The following is a 27,273-nucleotide window of genomic DNA, read 5'->3' on the forward strand; positions in this document are numbered from 1 at the left end:
TCGCCATTTGGCCGTCTTCCAGCCCCGATATCTTCCCTTCCATCTGCTTAATTCTCGAGCCCCAGTCCGCTAATGTCGTGTTTACCTCCGTGAGCTGCTGGACTATGCCAGCCAATTTTGAATCCAGCGCTGTCTAGGGTCATCCTTAAAACTTCCGCCGTGAGCGGAGTTTGCAGCAGAGGCCCCGCTTCTCCTAGGCCTGCCGCCATTTTGGGATCTGTGGCCTTCCCCTTCTCCTTCTTGTCCTTTTTACCTCCCCTAGAGGCCATCGGCTGTGGAGATTTGTTCATAAAATGAACAATCGACATGTGCCGTCCTGAGTCGCGTTAAGTCCATTAATGGTTATTAATCAATTATACTTAGGGAATAGCCACTGCTATTAATTGCATCAGTAGCATGGGTGCTTCTTAGTGTTTGGGTAATTGCCAGGTTCTTGTGGCCTGGTTTTTGGCCTCTGTTGGAAACAGGATGCTGGGCTTGATGGACCCTTGGTCTGTCCCAGCATGGCAATTTCTTATGTTCTTAATCACACTCACGAAGACCTCCGGAAAGGGTCGTTGCCGGTACATACAGGGCAATGGCACCCGGAGCTAAGGGAGAGCACGTCTTCCCTAGCACATCGCCTCACGTGACTTCCCCCCCCCCCCCCCCCCCCCCCCCCCCCGCCCATTTGATATAGTTTGAGGTTTTATGTATTCTTTTCGTTTTAGTTTATATATGCTGATTATGTTTGCATTTTTAAACTCTAAACCGCTTAGATCTGCTTTTTTTTGCCCGTATAGGCGGTATAGAAAAACTTTGATATAAATAAAAGGGGGGGGGATCAAGGTGCCCAGGGAAACCATCTTGAACTTTTCTTTTCTTAGAAACTAGTTCAAGGCCCTTAGGTCTGGGACGGAGTCCTCCTGTTCTCTTTGGAATCAGGAAATAGAATCCCCGTCCTCTTTGCTCTGGTGGTATGGGCTCGACTGCTCTGGCCTTTAAGAGGGAGGAGAGTTCCGCTAGTACTTCCTGATGCGTAGTGGCCCCAAGATGGGCATGTAGGGCAATTTGGTAAGACACCCAATGGATTCATTTGCTACCCTTGATGGACGATGGACAGAACCTGCTGGTCTGAGATTATACTGGACTACTGGTGTGCAAAGAATCTCAGCTTGCCCCTGACGGGAGGGTCCATCATCCCAGGAACAGACAACTGGTCTATGCTCCCTATGACCAAGTCAAAATCCCATCCCTGGAGTTGTCTGAGGAGCCAGCTGAGACTTGGGGCTCTCTGCTGCCTAGGACAGCCACTGGAGCCCTGATGTTGATGGGAGCAAGGAGGTGGAGGGATAGTACTTCCTTGGCCCTGGTCTCGCCGGTCTCCTAGAAGAGGAGGATGGATCCAAAGTACTGGCGGAGAGTTGTTGGAGGGTTTCATGGTGGTCCCGAAGTTGGGCCACAGCATCCCTCACCTTATCTCCGAAGAGATTCTCTCCAGTACACGGCACGACAGCGAGTTATTCCTGTACCTCTGGTTGGAAGTCAGAGGCCCTCGGCAATGCCATTCTGCGAGCACAGAGTCCCATTGCAGAGACTCTTGATGCCCTCTCAAAAATATTGTAGATCGCAAGGACCTCATGTTTTCTACACTCCAGGCCCTTGTGTACCTGCGACATAAGGGTGTCCTGCTGCTGTTGAAGCAGCTGCTCAGCTGCCTCCTGCACCTGCTTCCAGATGTCCCGCAAGTATTGGCTTATGAGAAGAGATTGGCAGCAATGGCGGCAGTGAGCATGGTTCCTTGAAATACCTTTCTCCCAAGAGTGTCCATCGCTCTATGATCCTTCCCTGGCGGGGGCGGCACAGAGGAATGAGTCTGAGCGCATTTGACCCTCTTGAGGGCAGACTTTACCACCATCGCCTGGCAGCCTTCTGGACAAGGGTAAACCCTGTCTGCCTTCTTATTAATGGGAGGGTTATATTGAGATCCCATGGCATCAAGCGAAATATGGAGGATTGTCTGGAATGCTACAGACATTTCATGAACTTTGATACCAAAGGTGAAAAGAGTTGTGAGCCCCTTCCACCTGATGATACGCTGTTAACATGATACTAAGGCCTGAGCACAAGAAGAATAAGAGATACTCAATAAAGAGGGAATATCTAGTTGACTGGTTCTACACCAAGCTGAGAACCTCTTTCATTTGAAAATGTACAATCACCTCTTTGAAATGTGCAGTGTTATGGCTGCACATTCCAGCTGGCTCGGCTGAACTAGGCTGCAAAGGGCAGAGAAAACGAGAAGGCCATGAGATGGGCAAGTGACTGTGATTGAGTTGATAGAAAGGGAGAGGGTGTATTTGCTGATAGAGTATAGAGAGGGTCCATGGAGTGCATGTGTTGCTCCTAGCGGATGATGAGTTAGCAACCCTACCTGCCCCACTCGTCTTACCTGACCAATTAGCATGAGTGGCTGTCCATTGCTTGCACTAATTAGTTATTGAGACACTTAAAATCAGACTTTTTATCCAGGATCCCAAGAGGCACTAAGCCAGCTATACAAAGTCCTCTACCATTTTATATTTATAAATGACATGCATGAACATGCAATGTTCTGAACACGCAGCACCAGGGCTTAATTTGTGGGGGAATGGCCTGGAATGCAGTTCTGGCACTTCTTTTTAGACTTGAGAGAGAGCAGCAGTAGTGTACTGCTCCAACCTCTCCCCATCAGGCAGCCTGGAGAGAAGAGGAGGGGAAGGGGATGAGCTAGAGCAGAGAATAGGCACTCTAATTCAGCCCTTCTCCTCCTGTTCTGTTACTGAAGCAGAAACTGCAGAACACAGAACAGCTATAAAAAGGCACTGAATGAAAGAAAACACATTTCAAACTTATGAACATTAGTGTCAATTGTCAAGGCTTCAACCCTGGCCTCGACAAATAAACTAAATTTTAAACTTGTGCAAATTGAACTTCTTTTTGTATGTGTTACCCAGGGCTTAATTTCTGGTGGAACAACCCAGATTGGTGGTGGTCTGCCTTTTTTCAGGTACCCAAGGAAGTGGAGTAGACCTGACAGTCTAAATCCAATTCTGGTTCCCCTGAAGAAATGAATCAGAACTAGCAGTGAAAATCAGTTCCAACTCCCCTGCAGAAACAGCAAAGCCAGTGGTGGCATGTGTCATTTCTGGCAGCCCAGGTCCCAGAGGAAGCAGAGTATGTGGATGCTACTTACCCTGACATGGGGTAGCCACATGCCCTTGATCTTTGTGCAGTTTCCTGGCATAACTGAGATTATGGCCAAGGTCAGAGAGACAAGAGGTGAATGCCTGTCATTTCCGATGCTTTATTGCATCTTGGTGTGTGGTCGTCTTGATCAGGAGGCTACTTACTGTGCTGGCTTCCTGGGCTCCACTGCCTCTGCTGCTGGTGTCCACTCTAGGGGAAGGGGCAAGAGTGAGCGAGGAGATGGTACTGAGGCAGGAAAGTAAATGAATGGTTTGGAGAAGCAGAACAAAGGGGGATGGGCAATAATGACTGAGAAAATGTAGTGAAGGGCAAGAGTGAGTGAGGAGATTGTAGGGAGGGGAGGATAAATCAGTGAAGGGATGTGGATTGTGTAGAGGGGAAGAGTACAAAGTTGTGGGGTGTGAGTGAGGGGGATCAGCGGGACTGTGAGATAAGAATGGGGGAAGTCTATTAGGGAGGTGATTGGAGGGGCAGAGGTAAAGGGTATGTGGTAGGGAGAGGGAGAGAGTAAATGAGGAGAGAACAAGGTGCTTCTCCCTTGAGGCAAAGACCAGGTTGTACTTTGAATTCCAGGTCTGGCTGAGGAGAATGGGTGGTGCATGCTAGTCTGCACCCCATCTTCAAGGCAGAAAGTAGCGGATTCCAGTTCAGAGAGGAGGCCTTTGCCTTTATGGCCAAGAAAGGCAAGGAGTAGAGTTACTGAAGAGGATAATTTTATGAAAAAGAGGCATTAGTGGCCATCAGGGGGAGAGGGGGCCTGATAGCCACTAGGCATTGGGCAATGTGACTTGGGGGCTCTAGGTGGAGATGAGGCCCACTGGAGGAATCATGGGGAGGAGGAGCATGGGATGGAAAACCAGGATCACCAGGGCAGAGAGGAGGGGAGTAATGAGAGAGGGTCCCATTCTCTCTGCCCTCTTCCTCCACAATCCCCTGCTGAGCACTGGTGGGCGAAGAGTGGCTGAGGGGTGAGTTCTGGTGTGGGTTGCGGATGAAGGTTCACTGGGATTAGGAGGAGGAAGAGTGTGAAGAAAGTCTATTTCACATATTTGTGTTTGAGAGCTTTTGTATTTAGGGGAAAGAGAGTTCACACCCAGCACTCTCCCACACTGCCTTCTCCGCCCCAACCCTGCTCCACAGTTCCACATCCGTTTTGTCTACAGATTAAGCCCTGCACAGCCCGTAATGCTGAGGTTCTACTGCATTCATTTTCTTATCTTGTCAGTATAGAGAACAGGTGCAAAAATATTTGGAGAAAACTGTCACCAGCCAAACATTTTAGCAACCAGGGCAAAATGATTTTTTTCTTTGAGACAGTTTTTGCCTTTTTGTGTGCCCTTTTCTGTGTAGTGCAGTATTTTTTGTGTTTAGTTTTGCTTTGCATGAACTTTTATTTTTGGCTTCTAATTGCCTCCTCTCTTCCGCTCTTTTTGTCCCCTCCCTCCTATTCACCAGGTTCTGTGTGGGCAGGGAGTAGCTCTGGGCACAGAGGCAGCTGCTTCTGTTGGGTCTCGGCTGCCACCAGGTACCAGTTTTTAGGTGCCTGGATAATGTGACACCTGGGAATTTTGCATCCCTGCAGATCAAACTTGCAGAATAGGAGTAACCCCTTCTTAGTGCTCCACACCCCCATGTGGGTATAGGATATATGTTTGCCTATTTTGTTTATAAAAAATTAAGAAATATGGTTTATATAACTGCATACTGGTTTGTCTAGATAACTGTTTATCATCCAGATGAAGGAAGAGATTTCCCCTTAGCTGATCAACCACCATCCCCAGCGGAAGACGTTCGTGTTTACAGCTTTGACACGTTACCAGGTAATTTGACTTTTCTTCAAATGCAATACAGATACAAAGCCTTTAGCCTGTTCTGTTTCCTGGCAGTAATGCTTGTTTTACCCCTGAAGGGTAGGAATTTGATTTATTTCTGCGGTGCCATTTGCACAAACTATATTTGTAATATGCAGCAGAAAAGATTCCTCAAAGCCTTCATTTCCATTGTTTTCTGCTTTTTGAGTTTGGAGTGTGTTCCAGCACTGGCTACATAGCTCCCAACACAATACTGAAGTATGAGCCTGGATTGTAAATTTGAGTGGTTAAGAAACAAAAGCACTCTAATACTGGTCTGAGCCTCTTGAGGAGGATCAGGTGCATTAATTCCTTAATCTACTTAATTACATTGTTAGCATCGATCCACTTTTATGTATCTTTTTTCCTGTTAACACCGTTATATGTAAACCGGCATGATGTTCCTATGAATGTCGGTAGATAAACACCATAAATAAATAAATACATACATTATGGCTTAGCTGTGATTGTGCTTCTGTATATTGCTGATGTTAATATTGTACCCAGAGGCATGAATACAAAACTATAAGAGGGCAGGGGAACTAAGGATCACATGCTGAAAAAGTAATTTGGCTGGGATTTTGAGAGCAGATTCAAATGATTTATATATGCATGCTCCTTACTTCATTATCTTCTTGCTTTTTTGTAAAAGCCATTTTCTCTTCAGTCAGTCAGACTGGTACAGACAAGTGGGTTATGCACGCTGAACAATAGGCTTGCTGATGTCACTATTTATATTCCTCTGTGCTGACACCAGCCTGCCAGTATTCTCTATTTCCAGTAGATGATGGACAAGCTTTCTGTACTGAAAGCAAAGGCCTAGTTAGGCCAGAAAAATTTCAGGTGCTCAGCTCCTGAGGTGATAGATGAATTCTTCCTCTCTTAGTTTAGCCTGGCCCTAAATCAAAGCAGATGCTTCTATGTTTGGCAGCTTCTGAGGTGACAACTTCAGACTCCCTCCTTTGGTGGAGCGACCAGAAAGCTACATTTGTGAGTACTTTCTTCTCTTTCTGTCCTCCCCTTCTGCTCTACTCTCCTTGAGTATTCTGAGCCAATTCATCCAAAGCCTTGGGCTTCCTCCTTCAGTGGTTTACTCCAGGACCCAAGGGGGTTCCAGGGGGACTGATGATAAATGTTTCCACACTCTTCCTCCCCTGCCCCTCAGGATATCTTTGCTGCTTCTTTTTTAAAGTCTTGAACCTGAGCAGTAAAATAAAAAAAAATTAACACAAGGGGATTTTTGTGGCAACCGGAAAGCAGGGCTGCCCTCTGGGCAGTAGACGAAGCCTGTGTGTATGTGTACACATGGTTTTGGGCATTTTGGACTGTGGTTACTGATGGTGCAGGGGGAATGCAAATCCTGTGCTCTGCATGGCATGTAGTCTTAGTACAGTGCCTTGGAAGGTGGGTAAGTCTATCCGGGAAACTATAGACCAGTGAGCCTGACTTCAGTGCCAGGAAAAATAGTGGAAACTATTCTAAAGATTAAAATCGTAGAGCATATAGAAAAACATGGATTTACTCATGGGAAATCTTGCCTAACATCTGCTTCATTTTTTTGAAGGGGTTAATAAACATGTGGATAAAGATGAACCAATAGATGTAGTGTATTTAGATTTTCAGAAGGCATTTGACAAAGTCCCTCATGAGAGGCTTCTAAGAAAACTAAAAAGTCATGGGATAGGAGGCGATGTCCTTTCGTGGATTACAAACTGGTTAAAAGACAGGAACAGAGAGTAGGAGTAAAGGTCAATTTTCTCAGTGGAAAAGGGTAAACAGTGGAGTGCCTCAGGGATCTGTACTTGGACTGGTGCTTTTCAATGTATTTATAAATGATCGGAAAAGGAATACGAAGAGTGAGGTTATCAAACTTGGATGATGCAGAATTATTCAGAGTAGTTAAATCACAAGCGGATTGTGATACATTACAGGAGGACCTTGCAAGACTGGAAAATTGGGCATCGAAATGGCCAGATGAAATTTAATGTGGACAAGTGCAAGGTGTTGCATATAGGGAAAAATAACCCTTGCTGTAGTTACATGATGTTAAGTTCCATATTAGGAGCTACCACCCAGGAAAAAGATCTAGGCATCATAGTGGATAATACTTTGAAATCGTCAGCTCAGTGTGCTGCAGCAGTCAAAAAAGCAAACAGAATGCTAGGAATTATTAGGAAGGGAATGGTTAATAAAACAGAAAATGTCATAATGCCTCTGTGTATTGCTCCATGGTGAAGACCGCACCTGGAATACTATGAACAATTCTCGTCGCCGCATCTCAAAAAAGATATAGTTGCGATTGAGAAAGTACAGAGAAGGGCAACCAAAATGACAAAGGGAATGGAACAGCTCCCCTATGAGGAAAGGCTAAAGAGATTTGGGCTGTTCAGCTCTTGGAGAAGAGACAGCCAAGGGAGTATATGATAGAGGTCTACAAAATCATGAGAGGTCTAGAATGGATAAATGTGACTCGATTATTTACTCTTTTGAATAATAGAAGGATTAGGGGGCACTCCATGAAGTTAGCAAGTAGCACATTTAAAACTAATCAGAGCAAATTCTTTTTCATTCAACGCACAATTAAGCTCTGGAATCTGTTGCCAGAGGATGTGGTTAGTGCAATTAGTGTAGCTGGGTTTAAAAAAGGCTTGGATAAGTTCTTATATTCTTAAGTCAATTAACTGCTATTAATCAAGTTCTCTTAGAGAATAGCCACTTCTCTTACTAGCATCAGTAGCATGGGATATACTTAGTTTTTGGGTATTCGCCAGGTACTTGTAGTCTGGATTAGCCACCTTTGGAAACAGGATGCTGGACTTGATGGACCCTTGATCTGACCCAGTATGGTAATTTCTTATGTTCTTATAGGATGATGCCAGCACACTCTACACACAATCTGGTAGGACTCGCGGAATGAAAGTTACAAGATGAGACCATTTTTTTCCTTTGTGAAAAAAGGAAATCTCACAATTTCATGCATCTTGCCCTATGCTTTCTCTACATCTATAGCTCCTTTACAGTAACTTATTTGTATTGATTTTTTAATAATTTGATTGCTTTATTGCATAATTTTGTACTGTTATGTTCATTATTGAATTTGTTTATATCGTATCTGTCCTTGAGTGATTTTTTTGAAAAGAAGTCTTAAAGCTTTACTATTGCAGGAAGAGGGTTCTGAGATGTGTGACTGGGGTGCAGGTACACAGACGTACATCTGCACATAGCACATACTGACAATATATTTTCAGCTCTCTCTATGCTATCAGCAATTTAAACTATTTTCCTTGGAAAAATGGCAAGTTAAAACAAAAAACTTGGTTTATAAGGACGGTTTCTGGACTCAAAGTAGATTCACCATTAATGTTATGTATTTTAAGGTTCTTTCTGCAATGTTTTTTCAGATAAATATTGGAAGAAATACCAGTATGCTTCCAAGTTCATTCAACTTGTAAGATCCAAGACGCCAAAGATTACGTACTACTCCAGATATGCTAAATGCATGCTGATGGAGAACTCTCCCAATGCAGATACAGAAATTTGTTTCTATGATGGTAAGTATTTAATTTACAAAGTTAACTCCTATAGCTAGCTTCATGGATATATACCAATCTAATAACTGCATGCCAGAGCTTATGGCACAGGTACACTGTGCCACTAATAATATCTGGGTTTTACACAGTTTCCCTGGATACATTTGGTGTAGTTTTTTTCTCGCCTTTGGTTTTCTTTTTCCATATTGCTCCCACAGAAGGTCTTGATGCAGCAGATAAAGCAGTATAGGCCAGTCGGAGCCGTTTTAATTCTTTTGGAATGTTCAAGCTGTATGACTAAGCAGCAAGATTCAGAAGCCACAAAGCAGCATGAGTTCTAATTGGCAGATGAATCTGTGAAATTCATGTACCATTTATTAAACATGATCTGAAAGAACCTCCTGTAATGCACTGTTTCCTAGTGTGTAGACAGATGGACTCAAGACCAATGGGTTATGCACCTTTGCCAGCAGATGGAGATGGAGCAACTGATATCACGGTATATATACTCCTGCAGCGACATCAGTCCGTCAGTATTCTCAGTCTCCAGCAGATGGTGGATGTGCATCTCCCTATGGTGATTGTTTTAGAAGGAGAATTAAAAAAAAAAACCAAAAAAAAAACCACCCCGCTCTCCTGTGATACCAGATGGTTCCTCCCCCAGTTGGAAATTCCTGAGGTGATTTCTGCAGTCCCTCAGATGTGTGGCTTGGTCCGATAGCTGGTTTTCTACCGGCGCGGACTTAGCTGATGGTGCAGGAAGCCAAGCGCAGTGGTGATGGCAGATGCCCTCTCCCCCTGCAGCTGGAGACCATCTCTGTACTCAGCCAGGAAGGGCTGAGCTCAGGTAAGCTTAAAAAAAAAAAAAAAGTCAGACATGTAGAAGGGTTTTGTAGGACTTCCTCCATTCTCCTCTTTCATAATTTTAAAGACCTCTATCATATTCCCCCTCAGCCGTCTCTTCTCCAAGCTGAACAGCCCTAACCTCTTGAGCCTTTCCTCATAGGGGAGCTGTTCCATCCCCTTTATCAATTTGGTTGCCCTTCTCTGTACCTTCTCAATCGCAACTATATCTTTTTTGAGATGCGGCGACCAGAATTGTACACAGTATTCAAGGTGTGGTCTCACCATGGAGCGATACAGAGGCATTATGACATTTTCCATTTGAACCATTCCCTTCCTAATAATTCCTAGCATTCTGTTTGCTTTTTTGACTGCTGCAGCACACTGAGCCGACGATTTTAAAGTATTATCCACTATGATGCCTAGATCTTTTTCCTGGGTGGTAGCTCTTAATATGGAACCTAACATTGTGTAACTACAGCAAGGGTTATTTTTCCCTATATGCAACACCTTGCACTTGCACAGATCATGCAACACCTTGCACTTGCACAGATCATTTATAAATATATTGAAAAGCACCAGTCCAAGAACAGATCCCTGAGGCACTCCACTGTTTACCCTTTTCCACTAAGAAAATTGACCATTTAATCCTACTGTTTCCTGTCTTTTAACCAGTTTGTAATCCACAAAAGGACATTGCCTCCTATCCTATGACTTTTTAGTTTTCTTAGAAGCCTTTCAGAAGGCGTTTGACAAAGGGACTTTGTCAAACACCTTCTGAAAATAAAAAGCATTGAAAACTTGGCTTTTTAAGGAGGCATTTGAAGTTTGATTAGAGCAGTGGGATGGGAGTATTTTGGATGGTACAGGTTAGGTGGCCAATGAGAAAAGGGAGAGGTAAGATGTTTTTGAACGTGTGTTTTATCAGTATGCTTTTATATAAAATTGTGCTGTTGTATAAATGTATTTTAATGTTTTTATTGCATGAGATATGTATTAGTGATGTAAACTATTTAGATTTAAGATAAACGATATAAAAATGCAAATATGCATTCTCTTCAGCACTCCCTGCTGTCTCATTGGAGCCCACAGTCACAGGACTGTCGGTTCGGCTCCACTTGCCAATGGAAATCTGCTCTCACCTGCAGTGGTAGTTGCAGGAAGTTCATGTGAGAGGGAATTTTCCTTGTATTTAGCCAGATGGACTCAGGACCTATGGGCTATATGCTCCTCTGCTAGCAGATGGAGACTGAGTCAGGTTTCAATGCTGACATCACCTTAAGATACACCCCTGCAGTGACCTCAGCCCTTCAGTATCTCTCCGTCTCTTAGCAGATGTAGACGTGCTTTCCCTATCGGGATCGCCTTGTTCTTTAGAAGAAAAAATTCTACCTTTAAGTTGGAGAAAGATTGGGCCCCGCTCTCCTGTGGTGATACCTAATGGTCCCTCCCTCGGTTGAGAATTCCTGAGGCAATTTCTGAGACCCTCCGAGGTGTGCCTTGGTCTGGTAGCTGGTTCCCGGCGTGGACTTTGCTGCTGAAGCAACTGAAAGGCAGCGGGTGCAGGAAGCTGAACACGGTGGTGACGGCCAAAGCCCTCTCCCCCCAAAGCTGGAGACCACCTTTGTACTCAGCCGGTAAGCACTGTACCCAGGTACGTTAAAAAAAAAAAAAATTCCCATTCAGAGACGTTGGAGGGATCCTGGTAAGACTTCCACGGTCTCCTTGCTTGGCACACCGTACCAACGTCATTCCCAATCTGTTGCTGTAAAGTGAAGTGGGCATCTGAGCGCCCCCCCCCCCCCCCCCAGTGGGCTAAGCCCCGCTTCAGGCTTGGTTGGCACACTGCATTGTAGGCTGCGTTGGCACCATCTTGCCCGTGGTTTTGTGTCTTACAGTGCCCTCCACAAAAAAGAGGAGAGATACTGCACAGTATAAGCAACAATCCAAGGGAGAAGTGCAGTGTTATAATCAAGAAGATCCACACAATGAGTTCAAATATATAATTTTATATTTTGAATGAAATGCGGCAACTCCACGATTTAAAGATTATCAGTAATAAAGGGGAGGATTGTTTAAAACCTGTATTACTGATAATCTTTAAATCGTGGAGTTGCCGTATTTCATTCAAAATATAAAATTATATTTTTGAACTCATTGTGTGGATCTTCTTGATTATAACACTTCACTTCTCCCTTGGATTGTTACACTGCCTTCCACACAGCGTTGGTATGCGCGGCACGTGCCGGCTCTGAGCACGGGCTGTGAGCACAAGTGCACGCACAATTTCGCTTAGGTGCCTGAAATCTGTGTGCATACAAGTTTTCAAGTGCAAGCCGGCTGAATTCACAACTGCTGTCTCTAATGGCTCTGGCAGCAAAGAAACATAAGCGCCATTCTCTGCTTGTCATATTAGGACTACTCAATCTGACTTAGATTCTTACTTATGTCTGCACTGTGAGGAGGCCCAGGGAGAGTTGACCTCCTCAGACTATACCAAGCCCAGTTCTTCCCATTCTGAGGATGGGTCATTCACAACCTTAATCGGAACCAAGCTGTTGGCCCTAACTTTCAAAAAGGAGAGAGAGCAGCTTTTAAACTAGAACAAGGGGGAAAACAGACAGTCAATCAGCAGTGCATGGTTCGGAGAAATGTATCCTTGAAGGATACTAATGAAACAGAGTTAGGGCATCCCAACAGAGAGGTTCCAATAAAAGCAAATGTAGTCCATGTGCCTATATGTAAAAAATCACCGAAGCTAATGATTTCCAAATTATCCCTACAACTGAAAAGCAAGTTGTTAATACAAACAAAAAACACACTTTGAAATGTCTGTATGCCAATGCCAGAAGTCTAAGAAGTAAGATGGGAGAGTTAGTGTATAGCAGCAAATTATGAGATTGACATAATTGGCATCACAGAGACTTGGTGGAAGGAGGATAACCAATGGGACAGTGCTATATCAGGGTACAAATTATAATCACAATGATAGGGAGGATCAACTTGGTGAGGGTGTGGCACTTTGTCTGGGAGGGTATAGAGTCCAACATGATAAAGATCATACAAGAGACTAAAAGCTCAGTAGAATCTATATGGGAAGAAATCCCATGTATGTTGGGTAAGAGTATAGTGATAGTAGTATACTAACGTCCACCTGGACAAAATGGTCAGACAGATGATGAAATGCTAAGAGAAATCAGGGAAGCTAACCAATTTGGCAGTGCAATAATAATGGGAGATTTCAATTATCCAAAAGTCCAGAGAAGCACAAACCCTGCACATATAACAATCCACAAAAACACTGGTGCGGGATAAAGTTATTGCTTCCACACAAATAAGTATAAGTCAATGAATATTTATTCGATAACAGAAGTTCATTTATGGCAACTCCATCAGTTGTACCAAAATACTCTTGAAGTACTTCAAAATACTCTTGAAGTACTTCAAGAGTATTTTGGTACAACTGATGGAGTTGCCATAAATGAACTTCTGTTATCGAATAAATATTCATTGACTTATACTTATTTGTGTGGAAGCAATAACTTTATCCCGCACCAGTGTTTTTGTAGATTTCAATTATCCCAATATTGACTGGGTAAATGTAACATCAGGACTAGCTAGAGACATAAAGTTCCTGGATCTAATAAATGACTGTTTCATGGAGCAATTGGTTTAGGAACCAACAAGAGAGGAAGCTATTTTAGATTTAATTCTAGGTGGAACGCAGGATTTCGTGAGAGGTAACGGTGGTGGGGCCACTTGGCAGTAGTGATCATAACATGATCAAATTTAAACTAATAACTGGAAGGGGGTAATAAGTAAATCTACAGCTCTAACACTAAACTTTCAAAAGGGAAACTTTGATAAAATGAGAAAAATAGTTAGAAAAAAACTGAAAGGTGCAGCTACAAAGGTTAAGTGTCAACAAGCATGGACATTGTTTAAAAATACAATCCTAGAGGCGCAGTCTAGATGTATTCCACACATTAAGAAAGGTGGAAGGAAGGCAAAACAATTACCGTCATGGTTAAAAGATGAGGTGAAAGGCTATTTTAGCCAAAAAAAATCCTTCAATAATTGGAAGAAAATAGGATAAAACATAAGCATTGTCAAGTTAAGTGTAAAACATTGATAAGAGAGGCGAAGAGAGAATTTGAAATGAAGTTGGCCACAGAGGCAAAAACTCATAATAAAAACTTTTAAAAATATCCGAAGCAAGAAAACTGTGAGGGAATCGGTTGGACCATTAGATGACCGAGGGGTTAAAGGGGCTCTTAGGGAAGATAAGGCCATTGCAGAAAGACTATATGAATTCTTTGCTTCCGTGTTTACTAATGAGGATGTTGGGGAGATACCAGTTCCGGAGACGGTTTTCAGGGGTGATGAGTCAGATGAACTGAATGAAATCACTGTGAACCTGGAAGATGTAGTAGGCCAGATTGACAAGCTAAAGAGTAGCAAATCACCTGGACCGGATGGTATGCATCCTAGGTTTCCTAGTGTGTAGCAGATGGATTCAGGACCAATGAGTATAGTGTGCTCCTGATAGCAGTTGGAGACTGAGTCAGATTTCAATCTGATGTCAGCACCAGTACATATACCCGTGCAGAAAGCTCTGCTCTTCAGTATTTTCATCTCCATAGCAGTTCGGGACTCTATACATGCTTGCTCAGCATTAGAGTATTCAAACCAAAGAAGAGAGAAAATTCCAAACAAAGAAGAAATCTTACCTCTTCAGACGAGCCCCGCTCTCCTGCGGTGATACCTAAGGGTCCCTCCCCCAGTTGAGATTTCCTGATGTGATTTCAGAGATCCCCAGAGATAGGCCTTGGTCCAGCAGCTAGTTCCAGGCGTGGACTTAGCCCCCGGCAATGGGAGTGGCTGAGAGGCAGTGGGTGCAATACCAAGCACGGCGGTGAAGGTACTTCCCTCTTCCCCCTCAGCCGGACACTGCCCGGAACGAAACCGGGAAACGCCGAGACAAGGTAAGGTAGAAAACTTTTTCTAAGTCTTCAGTCTCCAAGGCTCGGATAGCCGCACAGATCGCCTGTACCATCGGGTTGATCAGCCCAGGCCGGGTTAGACCCCGATCGGATATGAGGGTCCTCCCACGTGGAGACTCTCTGGGGTGGTCACCATCTTGTTCGCGTGGTCGCCGACACCATTTCGCCGCTCTATACGCCTAACTGAACCGTGCGCACAGGGATGAGCAGTGCGTGCATAGGTGCCGTATGCTCAGCTACGCGCACAACTGTGCCAGGCGCACAAGTTAAGGCCGTGCGTACATCCCGGCCTACACGCATTTCTTGGGCACACCCGGAGCGCATAGCTAAGCCTCCCAGCGCATACATTAAACACACAGACTGGGCTTTCAGTGACCTACACGCACAAATACATGGTACCACTGGCCAAGAAAACCAAGGCACAAGCCCTCTGCCCAGCCTGCCACATAAGAGCGGCGCAGCACGAGGAGGCCATGGCTCTGTGTCTACAGTGCGAGAAGGCCCTGGGAGAACCTGGACAAGGCCCTCCCCAGCCAGTACAGGAATCCGGATCCACCAATAGTACCCCGGACCTCTTTCCCCAGCACAACCCTCCCCCAAACGGGGTCCCTGGGGTACGAAGCGGCTTTTAAGCTAGACTCAGGATCCTTCTCCTGGGTAGAATTCTTTAAGGGTCTAGACACTTTTGTCCACATGCAACTGCCACCGATGGCACAGACATATCCGCCACCAGAGGACCCTTGCCTCACAGAGCCTTCTAGACCTCCCAGTGACATGCTTCCCTCCCCCCCCCCCCCCCCCGGCCAAAAGCCTCTCTATAGGGGACACGGACACCTCAGACGAGGATCAAGACTCCCTGGAGAAAGGGGAAATGCTTCCAGGAATGGAACCTTACCGAACCATGAGGCGTTTCTTCTTCAAAGACTAGATACCAGATCTCGTGGCTCTCAGCTTGAAAGGAGCTCGCCATTCCAGGCACAAGTGCCACAGAGCAACCAAAGATGAACCCTCTCCTAGAAGGGCTCCGTCAGGCCTCCCGCCATTTCTCCTTGCTGCAAGCCGTACAACAGCTGATCAACTTGGAATGGGATACCCTGGAGGCCAGTTTCAAAGGGGGGGGCGGGCTCTGGAAGCCCTTTATCCACTGGAACCCTCAGCCAAAGATCTACTAGTGTTCCCCAAAGTGGAAGCCATGATCTGTGTGGTAACAAAGCGCACTACCATCCCAGTTCAGGGAGGAGCGGCACTCGAGTATGCCCAGGAATCCATCCTTAAACAGTCATTCAACGTATCAGCTATGTCACTACAGATTGCTGCCTGCTGTGCCCTGGTAACACGCGCCTGCTTATCCATGACCAGGAACGCCGCCATGCCTGGCGCAGCACTAGAATCAGCAGTATCCTTCCTCATGGATGCAACCTCTGATCTGGTATGCACCTCAGCCAGGGGCGTCTCATCCATAGTGGCAGCCAGAAGGCAACTCTGGCTCCGAAGTTGGTCAGCCGACGCGACTTCCAAGACGAAACTCAAGAGAATGCCCTTTAAAGGAGCCCTCCTGTTCAGAAGAGAACTGGAGAAGTTAGCCGACAAATGGGGTGAATCCCCAGTATCTCTGCTTCCGGAGGACAAGAACAAAAGCCAATGCCCCTCTCCCCGATTACCTAGGGGCAGAGGATCACAGCGCTTCAGATTCTACAAGAGTACATACCAAGCCCCTCGCCCCACAGGCAGGGGCCAGTCCTTTCGGAACAAACACAAGAAGAGGGGAGCCGGCTCTGGCACAGGCCCCAGCCGCACCCCACAATGAGAATCAGCTGACTCATCCACAGGAAGAAGCCAAAGGGGGGCAGGCTTGCCTTATTCTACCAAAGATGGGTCGAGATAACAGCGGACAAGTGGGTCCTAACCATCATCCAAGAGGGATACTATCTGGACTTCCACAACATCCCTCCGGACAAGTTCGTGAAATCTCCTTGCCATGCCCCCTCCAAGAGGACAGCAATAGAAACCACACTGGCCAAGTTGCTCGCCTTAAAGGCCATAACACCGGTGCCCATGCAACAACAAAATACTGGGCACTATTCCATCTATTTTATCATCCCCAAGAAAGAGGGAATGTTCCGGCCCATCCTGGACCTCAAGTCGTCAACAGATACCTGAGGGTACCACACTTCCGCATGGAAACCTTACGCTCGGTCATAAGAGTGATCAGCAAGGAGAATTCCTTACCTCCCTGGACCTGTCAGAAGCCTATCTGCACATTCCAGTCCATCACGAGCATCAGCGATTCCTACGCTTCACGATCCTGGACCACCCCTACCAGTTCTGGGCCCTACCCTTAAGGCTAGCCACAGCCCCCCGCACATTCACCAAAATCATGGTGGTAGTGGCGGCGACACTGAGGAAAGAAGGAATCCTTGTACATCCATATCTGGACGATTGGCTGATCAGGGCAAAGTTTCCAGACGAAAGTCACCAGGCGACCACCAGAGTCAAGACTTTACTGGAGAGCCTCGGGTGGGTCGTCAACACAAACAAGAACTGTCTGCAGCCCTCCCAATCTCTAGAATACCTGGGAGTCCGGTTTGACACCAAACAAGACAAGGTCATTCTTCCCCCTACAAGGAGAAGAAAACTGATGAACCAATTGTGAAACCTGCTAGGAGGTCCCTGCCCCAAAGTATGGGACTACCTCCAAGTCCTCAGCCTCATGACATCAAACCTGGAAAGTAGTCCCATGGGCAAGAGCTCACATGCGACCGCTACAGCACTCCCTACTGTCAAGGTGGAACCCGATGTTCCAGGACTACTCTGTTCGCCTGCAGCTCCCGGAGGAGGTGCGGAACCAGCTCCGATGGTGGCTCAAGAAGACCATCTCGGCAAGGGAATAAGGCTGTCCCCACCAGCCTGGATCTTGCTCACCACAGATGCAAGCCTACGAGGGTGGGGAGCCAACAGCCAGGAATTGACAGCCCAGGGGCAATGGGACAAGGAAGAGTCGGGATGGAACATCAACCGACTGGAAGCTCGGGTGGTCAGACTAGCCTGCATACGGTTCAGTCAGACTCCAGGGCAAATCTATCAGTCATGTCAGACAACGCCACGATGGTTGCCTACATCAACCGCCAGGGAGGAACCAGAAGCCAACAGGTGTCCCTGGAAATAGATCCTCTAATGGCGTGGATGGAAGCAAATCTACAAGTGATCTCAGCCGCCCACATCGCGGGAAAAGACAACGTCACTGCAGACTACACCAGCAGAGAAAGTCTAGACCCAGGGAAATGGAAGCTGTCGATCACAGCCTTCCAGTTGATAGTAAACCGCTGGGGAACCCAAGCCATGGATCTCCTGGCAACCCGGTCCAACGTCCAAGTTCCCAACTTCAGTCGCAGAAGAGAACCACAATCCTTGTCTAGACCTGGCCACAGGAAGACCTGCTATATACGCCTTCCCCCCCCCCACCCCCTTCCGTGGCCAATTTTGGGCGGGAGCATCTGCAAGATAGAGCACCATAGGGGGCTAATACTTCTAGTGGCCCCAGACTGGCCAAGAAGGCCGTGGTACGCAGACATGCGAAGACTCGTGACGGGGAGCCCTCTCCCCCTACCTCCACACAGGGATATGCTCCAGCAAGGCCCGATCCTACACGAAGACCCAACTCTATTCTCTCTTACGGTCTGGCCATTGAGAGGACACGCCTGAAGAAGAACAGATACTTGAGGACGGTGATTGACACCTTTTTCCAAGCACGCAAGTTCTCCACATCACTGACCTACATACAAATATGGAGAATATTCGAAGATTGGTGGCGAAGACTGCGACATCCTTCCGCGCACAGTCAAAATTCCTATGATCCTGGAATTTCTGCAGGACGGATTGCAGAAGTTGTCTCTCAACTCCATCAAGGTTCAGGTGGCCGCCGTGGCCTGCTTTGGAGCCAAAGTGGAAGGCACCAGCCTAGCATCTCATCCGGACGTCTCCCGCTTCCTGAAAGGGGTCAAGCAGATTCGACCACCCCTAAAGTTGCCGGTACCCCTATGGAACCTCAATCTAGTACTAGACTTTCTAGCGGGAGCCTCCTTCAGACCTATCTGAGGTCTGCCTCTATGACTCTTAACCTTGAAGATGGCATTCCTAGTGGCAATATGTTCGGCCATCTCCGAACTTCAAGCACTATCCTGCCGAGAACTGTTCTTCAGGTTCACACCGGGATTCATACAGCTATGCACGGTCCTCTCCTTCCTCCCAAAAGTGGTTTCTCACTTCCATCTAAACCAAACCATCTCGCTGCCGTCCCCAGATGAGCATAAGGGCTCGGAAGACTCTCGCTGTTTTCGCCATCTTAACGTCGGCAGACTCCTAGTCCAGTACCTAGAAAGGTCAGAACCCATACGAAAGACGGACCCACCTATTCGTCCTTCACAGCGGGAAGAAACAAGGGGAAGCGGCCTCGCGAGCAACCATAGCCCGCTGGATCAAAGAAGTAATCAAGGCGGCCTATGTAGAGGCAGGCAAGCCTCCACCGCTACAAGTCAAGGCCCATTCCACTAGAGCCCAGGCAGTGTCCTGGGCGGAAACAAAGATGCTGTCACCCACCGAGATCTGTCAGGCGGTGACATGGTCCTCCATTCACACCTTCGCCAGGTTCTACTGCCTGGATGTTCAAGCTCAGGAGGACACAGCATTTGCAAGGGCAGTACTAAGTGGGCCACAGGCAGCCTCCCACCCAGTTCGGGAGTAGTTTTTGAACATCCCATTGATCCTGAATCCATCTGCTACCCGCTAGGAAATGGAGAAATTACTTACCTGATAATTTCGTTTTCCTTAGTGTAGACAGATGGATTCAGTATCCCACCCATGGCTGCCACTATGCACGAAAACCTCAGGTGTCAATTCTCAAGACTAGGACAAACACGGGTAAGCCACGCTTCCCTTCAGTTAGGACACACATAGTTACCGGGTGTCGGCGTTTCTCAGTTGAGGGCACTGGTGGTTTCCAGCTATAGTCCATGTCAACCAGTTCAAGTTGATCACGTTTCTCAAGTTATTCAAGTTAAACAAAATTAACCAAGTTAATCAAATTATGCAGACATACATATATCCGCAATTGCTTTGCGAGGAGAATGCTGAAGAGCAGAGCTTCCTGCACAGGTATATGTACTGGTGCTGATGTCAGATTTAAATCTGACTCCGCCTCCAACTGCTATCAGAAGCATACTATACCCATTGGTCCTGAATCCATCTGTCTACGCTAAGGAAAACGAAATTATCATGTAAGTAATTTCTCCAGTACTGAAGGAACTAAAAACTGAAATTTCTGATCTATTAGTTAAAATTTATAACCTATCATTAAAATCATCCATTGTATCTGAAGACTGGAGGGTGGCCAATGTAACCCTAATATTTAAAAAAGGCTCCAGGGGCGATCTGGGTAACTATAGACCAGTGAGCCTGACTTCAGTGTGGGAAAAATAGTGGAAACTATTCTCAAGATCAAAATCATAGAGCATATAGAAAGACATGGTTTAATGGAACACAGTCAACACGGATTTACCCAAAGGAAGTCTTGCCTAACAAATCTGCTTCATTTTTTTTAAGGGGTTAATAAACATGTGGATAAAGATGAACCGGTAGATGTAGTATATTTAGATTTTCAGAAGGCGTTTGACAAAGTCTCTCATGAGAGGCTTCTAAGAAAACTAAAAAGTCATAGGATAGGAGGCGATGTCCTTTCGTGGATTACAAACTGGTTAAAAGACAGGAAACAGAGAGTAGGATTAAATGGTCAATTTTCTTAGTGGAAAAGGTTGAGCAGTGGAGTGCCTCAGGGATCTGTACTTGGACCGGTGCTTTTCAATATATAAATAAATGATCTGGAAAGGAATACGACGAGTGAGGTTATCAAATTTGCGGATGATACAAAATTATTCAGAGCAGTTAAATCACACGCGGATTGTGATACATTACAGGAGGACCTTGCAAGACTGGAAAATTGGGCATCCAAATGGCAGATGAAATTTAATGTGGACAAGTGCAAGGTGTTGCATATAGAGAAAAATAACCCTTGCTGTAGTTACACAATGTTAGGTTCTGTATTAGGAAAAAGATCTAGGCATCATAGTGGGTAATAATTTAAAATCGTTGACTCAGTGTGCTGCAGCAGTCAAAAAAGCAAACAATGTTAGGAATTATTAGGAAGGGAATGGTTAATAAAACGGAAAATGTCAATGCCTCTATATCGCTCCATGGTGAGACCACACCTTGAATACTGTTTACAATTCTGGTCGCCGCATCTCAAAAAAGATATAGTTGCGATGGAGAAGGTACAGAGAAGGGCAACCAAAATGATAAAGGGGATGGAACAGCTCCCCTTTGAGGAAAGGCTGAAGAGGTTAGGGCTGTTCAGCTTGGAGAAGAGACAGCTGAGGGGGGATATGATAGAGGTCTTTAAGATCATGAGAGGTCTTGAACAAGTAGATGTGAAGCGGTTATTTACACTTTCGAATAATAGGACTAGGAGGCATTCAATGAAGTTAGCAAGTGGCACATTTAAGACTAATCGGAGAAAATTCTTTTTCACTCAATGCACAATAAAGCTCTGGAATTTGTTGCCAGAGGATGTGGTTAGTGCAGTTAGTGTAGCTGGGTACAAAAAAGGTTTGGCTAAGTTCTTGGAGGAGAAATCCATTAACTGCTATTAATCAAGTTTACTTAGGGAATAGCCACTGCTATTAATAGCATCAATAACATGGGATCTTCTTGGTTTTTGGGCACTTGCCAGGTTCTTGTGGGCTGGTTTGACCTCTGTTGGAAACAGGATGCTGGGCTTGATGGGCCCTTGGTCTGACCCAGCATAGCAATTTCTTATGTTCTTATGGAAGCACCCCAGATCTGAATAATCCCAGGGCTGGGTCTTCCATAGGAGAGGGAAATTTAGAGGCACCTACTCCAGTTCTTCCTGGGCTAGGTATGGACCTGGCAGATTTCTTTTGGGTGGAATTTATTTTTTAAGGCCTTTTAAGCCTTTGTACATGCGCAGTCCACTTCCAGGCGATTTGATCCAGAGTGTTTCTTCCTTGGTCCAACATCCCTGGGCCGTCTGTTCCTGACAGTGAGTTTCCCAACCTTACAGTCAGAAGTCAAAATAAAACTAACTAATAAAGTTCCACAGTCCATGATCTGGTCATCTCTGGAAGACTCAAAAAATGCAGAGATATCTGAAGGCACTGCAGTGATGGCTTGATTACCCTGACCAGCATCTTCTTTCTTTCCAACAGAAGTAAAATAAATCTTAGAAATAGGCAGCAATGTTTCAGAGGCAATTTTCAAAATATCCATAAGATATTTCGTAAACTGGTCTTGCGGGGAAATTCAAAACTCTCAAATTTAGATATTTGAGAGCATTTTCCAAATTCTCCAATTTTTTAGTTTTAACAATGTCTCCTTGAACCAAATTATTCTGAACCAGTTGAAGCTGTTTCATCTTTTGATCTAAATCTTCTAACTGAATTGTGAGAGGAGACCAAAGGGTCTAAAGCCTGTGTATGATGATATATATCCATAGTAACTGAAACCAAGGTGGTAACTGATTTTTCTAAAGATACAATGGCACTCCAGACAGAATCCAAAGTGATTTTTACTGGTTTTACCAGTTCAGGTCTGAAGATGGTGCTTAAAGCATCTTCCCGGCAGTTAGAATACATGCCGCCAAGAACACCAGCTGGTTCTTCCCTTCCTACAGGGTTGGAAGCAAAAGGAGAATCCTGATGACCCGCTTCCACTGCCGAACTTTGACACACTGACGATAGCAGAACGCCTGCAGAACGTCCTCCTTCGGCATTCACACCTTTCTGTCCATAGAGCTCTGGAAGTTTCTGTCTGGCATTGAGCTAGTCACTTGTGTGACTGGTAAACTGCTGTCTTTAGAGAGTACCTGTATTCTTGTATTATTTACAAGAACATCCCTTGCAAATATTTCACCAGTTTATCCATTACATTATATTTTAAATTAGAAAAACTGCTTTCATATAACACCTTAGTGTTATCTTTAATACCCACTCACCCAGCACTTCCCAGGCCCCCTCTGCACCTGTGTATATGACCTTACATTGGCAGCCTCTCACCCAATTGGGTTCTTGCTTGTCTCTGTCGAAGTTCTCTGCCCACAAGCTATCCCCTGGTGGTTTCTAGGGACACTGAAAACCCACACAACCCAAGGGTCACACACTTCCTATAAAAGTGCTGAAATACCAAATAAAAAAAAATACTAGGATTGTCAGGCAGTCACAGGGCAAAGCTAACAAACTAAAAAGTTTCACAAGTAGCAAGAACAGTAAATGGAAAAAAGATATAATTTGCAAACAGGAAAAATAAGGAATCATACAGTTAATACTAACTACACAAATTTCAGTATACATAGCAGTGCTTGGGGGATGTTCAGGAAAGGCTGATATCACAAAGTTGTGTAGAGCTGGGATAGGGCTTTGGCACAGATCATGTCTTTGCACTCCCACTGAAGACTGAAATTTTCTGGCAAATGCTGGGCTGGGTCACTCAAGGACTGGTATTGTACAACCAATAAAAGCCTAAGGCATTGGCTTCCTAGCCAATAGCAGGACAGAATGTTTCAACATTATACCACCTTGTGGAAACTGAGGAAGTATGCATTCCTAGACTTGCTTTTGGTTACATGCAAATTAACCTCTTATCTGCAGCAAACTTCAGAACATAGGAGTTAGGTTGTCACCTGCCTGTCAGTTCCAGGATTGCAAGGAAAAGGAGGCCTAAGAGCAAAATGAGAAATGTCAATGGGTATAAAGATCTCTGTCACCATAACTGCCTTTTTCAAAAATGACTAAAAAAAGTTTGTGGCATAATATTATATATATATATATATATATATATATATATATATATATATATATATATGAGGTTAATTTGCATGTAACCGTGTGTGTATGTATGTATATGTATGTATATATATGTATATATACACACACACATACATATATTATGCCACACAAAAAAAAAAAAATAAAAAAAAAAAAATATATATAATCAGCATTAATTCCCACTCAACCCTCACTCTTACTAGGGGTAGAGCAGATGTACATCACACAGTATAATATACAAATGCTATTAAAGGTATTCATAACAATATAGAATCCAAAAAATGTGTTTTGAGGAATCAAGACTCTTGAGATCCTGATTCTTGTAAAGATAAGCCCTGTTTGGGGTGCAGGTCCTCCAAATACAAAGTGCAAAACAGAATTCTTATTTCCTTTATTTTTCTACATATATTATTTTCTCCATGAACTTGAGCCCTAAGTACTCATATACGTTATATTGTGGTGGGCTCCTTGTGCCTCCCCCCACACCATCTTCTGTAAAAAGTTAATTATCTCATCTTTGCTCTCCCCCCTTTATTTCCTAACCCCAGTTTTTGCGCCCCTGTTATAATGTAACTTTTGCTTCTTCAATCTATGTCTCTTGTTAATTGGTTACAGTTAACCGCTTTGTTCGATGTAAACAGAGTTGATTAGATTTGTATCAAGAAAGTCGGTATATAAAAGCCTTAAATAAATAGACAAGTTTATCCTCTTTACCTGTCTCCTCTCAGTAATGTAGTAGTGTTTACCTTCATGTTAAATCCTGCTTTAATCCAAATCAATTGTCTAATGCAGGAGCCAAAATCCATAAGACATGTAGTTTAATTCGAGTGATAGAAAAATCTGGGAAGGTGTATACATTGAAAGAGGAGAGTGCAGCAAACTGCCTGACAGAAGGAATCCAAATGTACCTGGATCATGCCAATGAGGTAGCGTGCCTATAACTTGTGGATTTGTTTTTACAGCTCATGATACATCAGAGCTATGACTGATCTTATGGAATTGTTCTTTCTGTGTACAGAGTCATCATGTATGTCTATCACTGGAAGCTGCTATTACTGCAGAAGAAAAATGCAATGAAAAAGCTTCATTTTTTCCAATTATATTTGGAAGGTAAATATTGATTTGGTTTGCATTCTAACAGGGTCATTCATTTTGCAATGAGCCAGTATTGAGGCGGTGGTATTAAAATTAGATAAAGGGGGAGGAGTGTAGGCGGGGTTTGGGCAGCATTATCTCCTGGCAGCGCTGCGAGCGATAATGTTTTTCACATATTCGCCGGCAGCACCGCAGGAAAATAGCTACACCTTTTCCCATGGCGCTATGGGGGCGAAAGTGTGCGGTATGGCCGTACCGCTGCAATGCGGCTGGCTGCCCGCCCACTGTTGTCCCCCCTCCCCCTCTTTTTTCACAACTCATCATTCTGCTATAAATATAGCAGAATGATGAATCTAGGGGTTTGCTTGTAATTAGAGTATACTGCAACGAGTATTTGCTGTTTTGCTCTGGTTAAATTGTAAGGGGGCTGGTTGACTTGGCATTCTAGAATCTTTTACCTTTGATACTGGTTCAAATCGATATCACTTAATAGTCACAATTGTACTGTTTGGTTTCCTTGGGTACAGTAGCACTCTTAACACAGCTCAGGCTTTAGCTGACCATTCGCCGCTGCAGTAGGTGTTCTCTTAGTCCCTAGAGTAGTGATTTGGGATGCAGAAAATCTGGTGTCTGCTGGGCTTCCTGGGCCTTTCCACACTGTCCTGACTTCCAAGGAGGGTCCCCCTCAGTGCGATTGGTTCCTGATACGGTGAGCCCTGGGACACAACTAGGAAGCAAGCTTGCTTACAGAAATGGTAAGTTTGGTGTGCCAAAGGGGGAAAAAACAACCCAATACAGGAACAGTCTCAGTATCCCAAAAGAAGGGAAAGAAAACAATGATGCATTTTGTTACCATGCTTTCAACACAAGAGTTCTAACCCACATTCAAGCCTTGATTCCTGAACATACCCAGATCAGTCCAGACAAGTGGGTTTTCTTTTACTCTCTGGTTTTCTGTTTCAGTCATGTGTACTTTATGCTAGCTTTCCTTATCATACTTTTTCATCAGGGGTGGAATACACTGTTGTGGAGTATACCGAGCTGCATGTATACTTTCTTCTTGGTACTGTTATGTTGGCACCTCTTGTTACTGCACCGGATGCTTTCCCTCTGCTTCCTGGTCCTTTCCTTTAGCAGGCTATCCCAGTGCTATTGTACTAGCCCCCGGTCACTGTCACTGGTTAAGGCATTCTTATGAGCCCTAAAGTTAACTATATGACCTGGAATGTAGCGGGGATGGGCTCGCCCATTAAAAGGGAAAAAGTTCTGGCGCACTGTCACAAATCTAAAGGGGATATACTTTTTCTGCAGGAAACGCATATGCTGGATGCTGAACATTTGAAATTTAATCATAAAAAAGGTTTCAACCAGATCTTTTTTTCTTCCGGTACACACAAAAGAAATGGTGTGGCTATACTAATTCACAAAGCTATACCTTTTCATGTACCTCTCAATGGAAGGATGATGAAGGGCGTATTATTATTGTTCAAGGTAGCCTTTTTGGTAAATCAGTCACGCTGGCCTCGGTGTATGGCCCTAACAAATACGATCATTCCTTCTACACCACTTTAATAACTAAGTTATCTGAATTTGGGCCTCACTCCATGCTAGTAGTGGGAGACTTTAACTGTTTGATGGACAGGAGTTCTTCTAGCCCTGTATCTGCTTTGGGCCCTGAAAAAGGACTCCCGTTCTTATGTTCTACTCTGCATTTGGTGGATAGCTGGAGGGCCCTTCATCCTACAGAAAGAGACTATACGCACTACGCTAGAGCCCACTCCACTAAGACTAGAATTGATTATATTTTGCTCTCTGAGTCACTTTTCTCATTAGTTGATAGTGCAGACATTGGTCAATTGGTAATTTCTGATCACTGTCGCGTCCTGTGTAAAGTGGGTTCAAACACCACTGTGCCTTCCCTCTTTCAATGGCGAATGCCTGAGTGGCTCGCCACTGACAAAAAGTTTGCGAAGTTTTTGGAAGGGAAATGGTTGCAATATGAGGAGTTTAATCATCTTCATAAGGATCAGCCCCCCCTTTTTTGGGAGACGGCCAAAGCGGTTATCCGTGGTGATATATTGCAGTATGTTATACAATATAAGCGCGCACAAAATAAGCAAATAACCTAGAATCTAAATTAGCGTACTATAAGAAGCAGTGGCATACCCATAACACTGAATTGTGGCGGGACAGGTTTCGGAACACCCAAAAAGTTCTTAATGATATTATCCACCAGAAAGCGACAGGAAACATGTTTGCTTTTAAGCATAGGCTATTTCTACATGGCAATAAACCTGGCTGGCTCCTGGCCCGCCTAACCAAAGCCAAACAGTCCTCTAAATATATCACTTCAATTAAAAGATCTGATGGCACTCAAGCTGTAACTACACCTGAAATTGGCCAAATCTTTCAAGAGTTTTACACCTCTCTGTACGCGGCTGAAGAGCCGCATCTCAGTAACCAGCATGCTTTCCTTGAGAATTTGACTCCACCCCAAATTACTACCCAGCAACGGGAGCTGTTAAATCGCCCTATTACAACCCTTGAGGTCACGAAAGTAATTGATGATCTTAAACTTCATAAGTCACCGGGACCAGATGGTATAACCTCGTTGTTTTACAAATCTCTGTCATCACACATTGTTCCCTCTCTTACGGCACTCTTCAACCATATGATATCTCATGAAACTCTACCGGACACAATGAAAGTGGCAGCCATTACGATACTTCCCAAGCCAGGTCGGGACCCAACAGACCCTGGATCATATAGGCCCATATCTCTCCTTAATCAGGATGTAAAAATGTATGCGAAGATTCTAGCCAATAGATTAAAG

General features: G+C 44.7%; 1 protein-coding gene across 2 annotated transcripts in view; it reads left to right on the forward strand.

The window, feature by feature from the left end:
* Positions 1–27,273, forward strand: part of PLK4 (polo like kinase 4) — a 122,351-nt gene that overhangs the window by 53,867 nt on the left and 41,211 nt on the right. For both annotated transcript variants that reach the window (XM_029590266.1, XM_029590349.1), the window contains exons 9-12: positions 4,946–5,048; positions 8,480–8,629; positions 24,138–24,271; positions 24,364–24,455. In XM_029590266.1, coding sequence (XP_029446126.1) covers positions 4,946–5,048; positions 8,480–8,629; positions 24,138–24,271; positions 24,364–24,455 — 479 coding nt within the window. The remainder of the gene's footprint in view (positions 1–4,945; positions 5,049–8,479; positions 8,630–24,137; positions 24,272–24,363; positions 24,456–27,273) is intronic.

Source organism: Rhinatrema bivittatum, chromosome 1 (assembly GCF_901001135.1).
Source record: "Rhinatrema bivittatum chromosome 1, aRhiBiv1.1, whole genome shotgun sequence".
Classification (NCBI taxonomy): Eukaryota; Metazoa; Chordata; class Amphibia; order Gymnophiona; family Rhinatrematidae; genus Rhinatrema; species Rhinatrema bivittatum.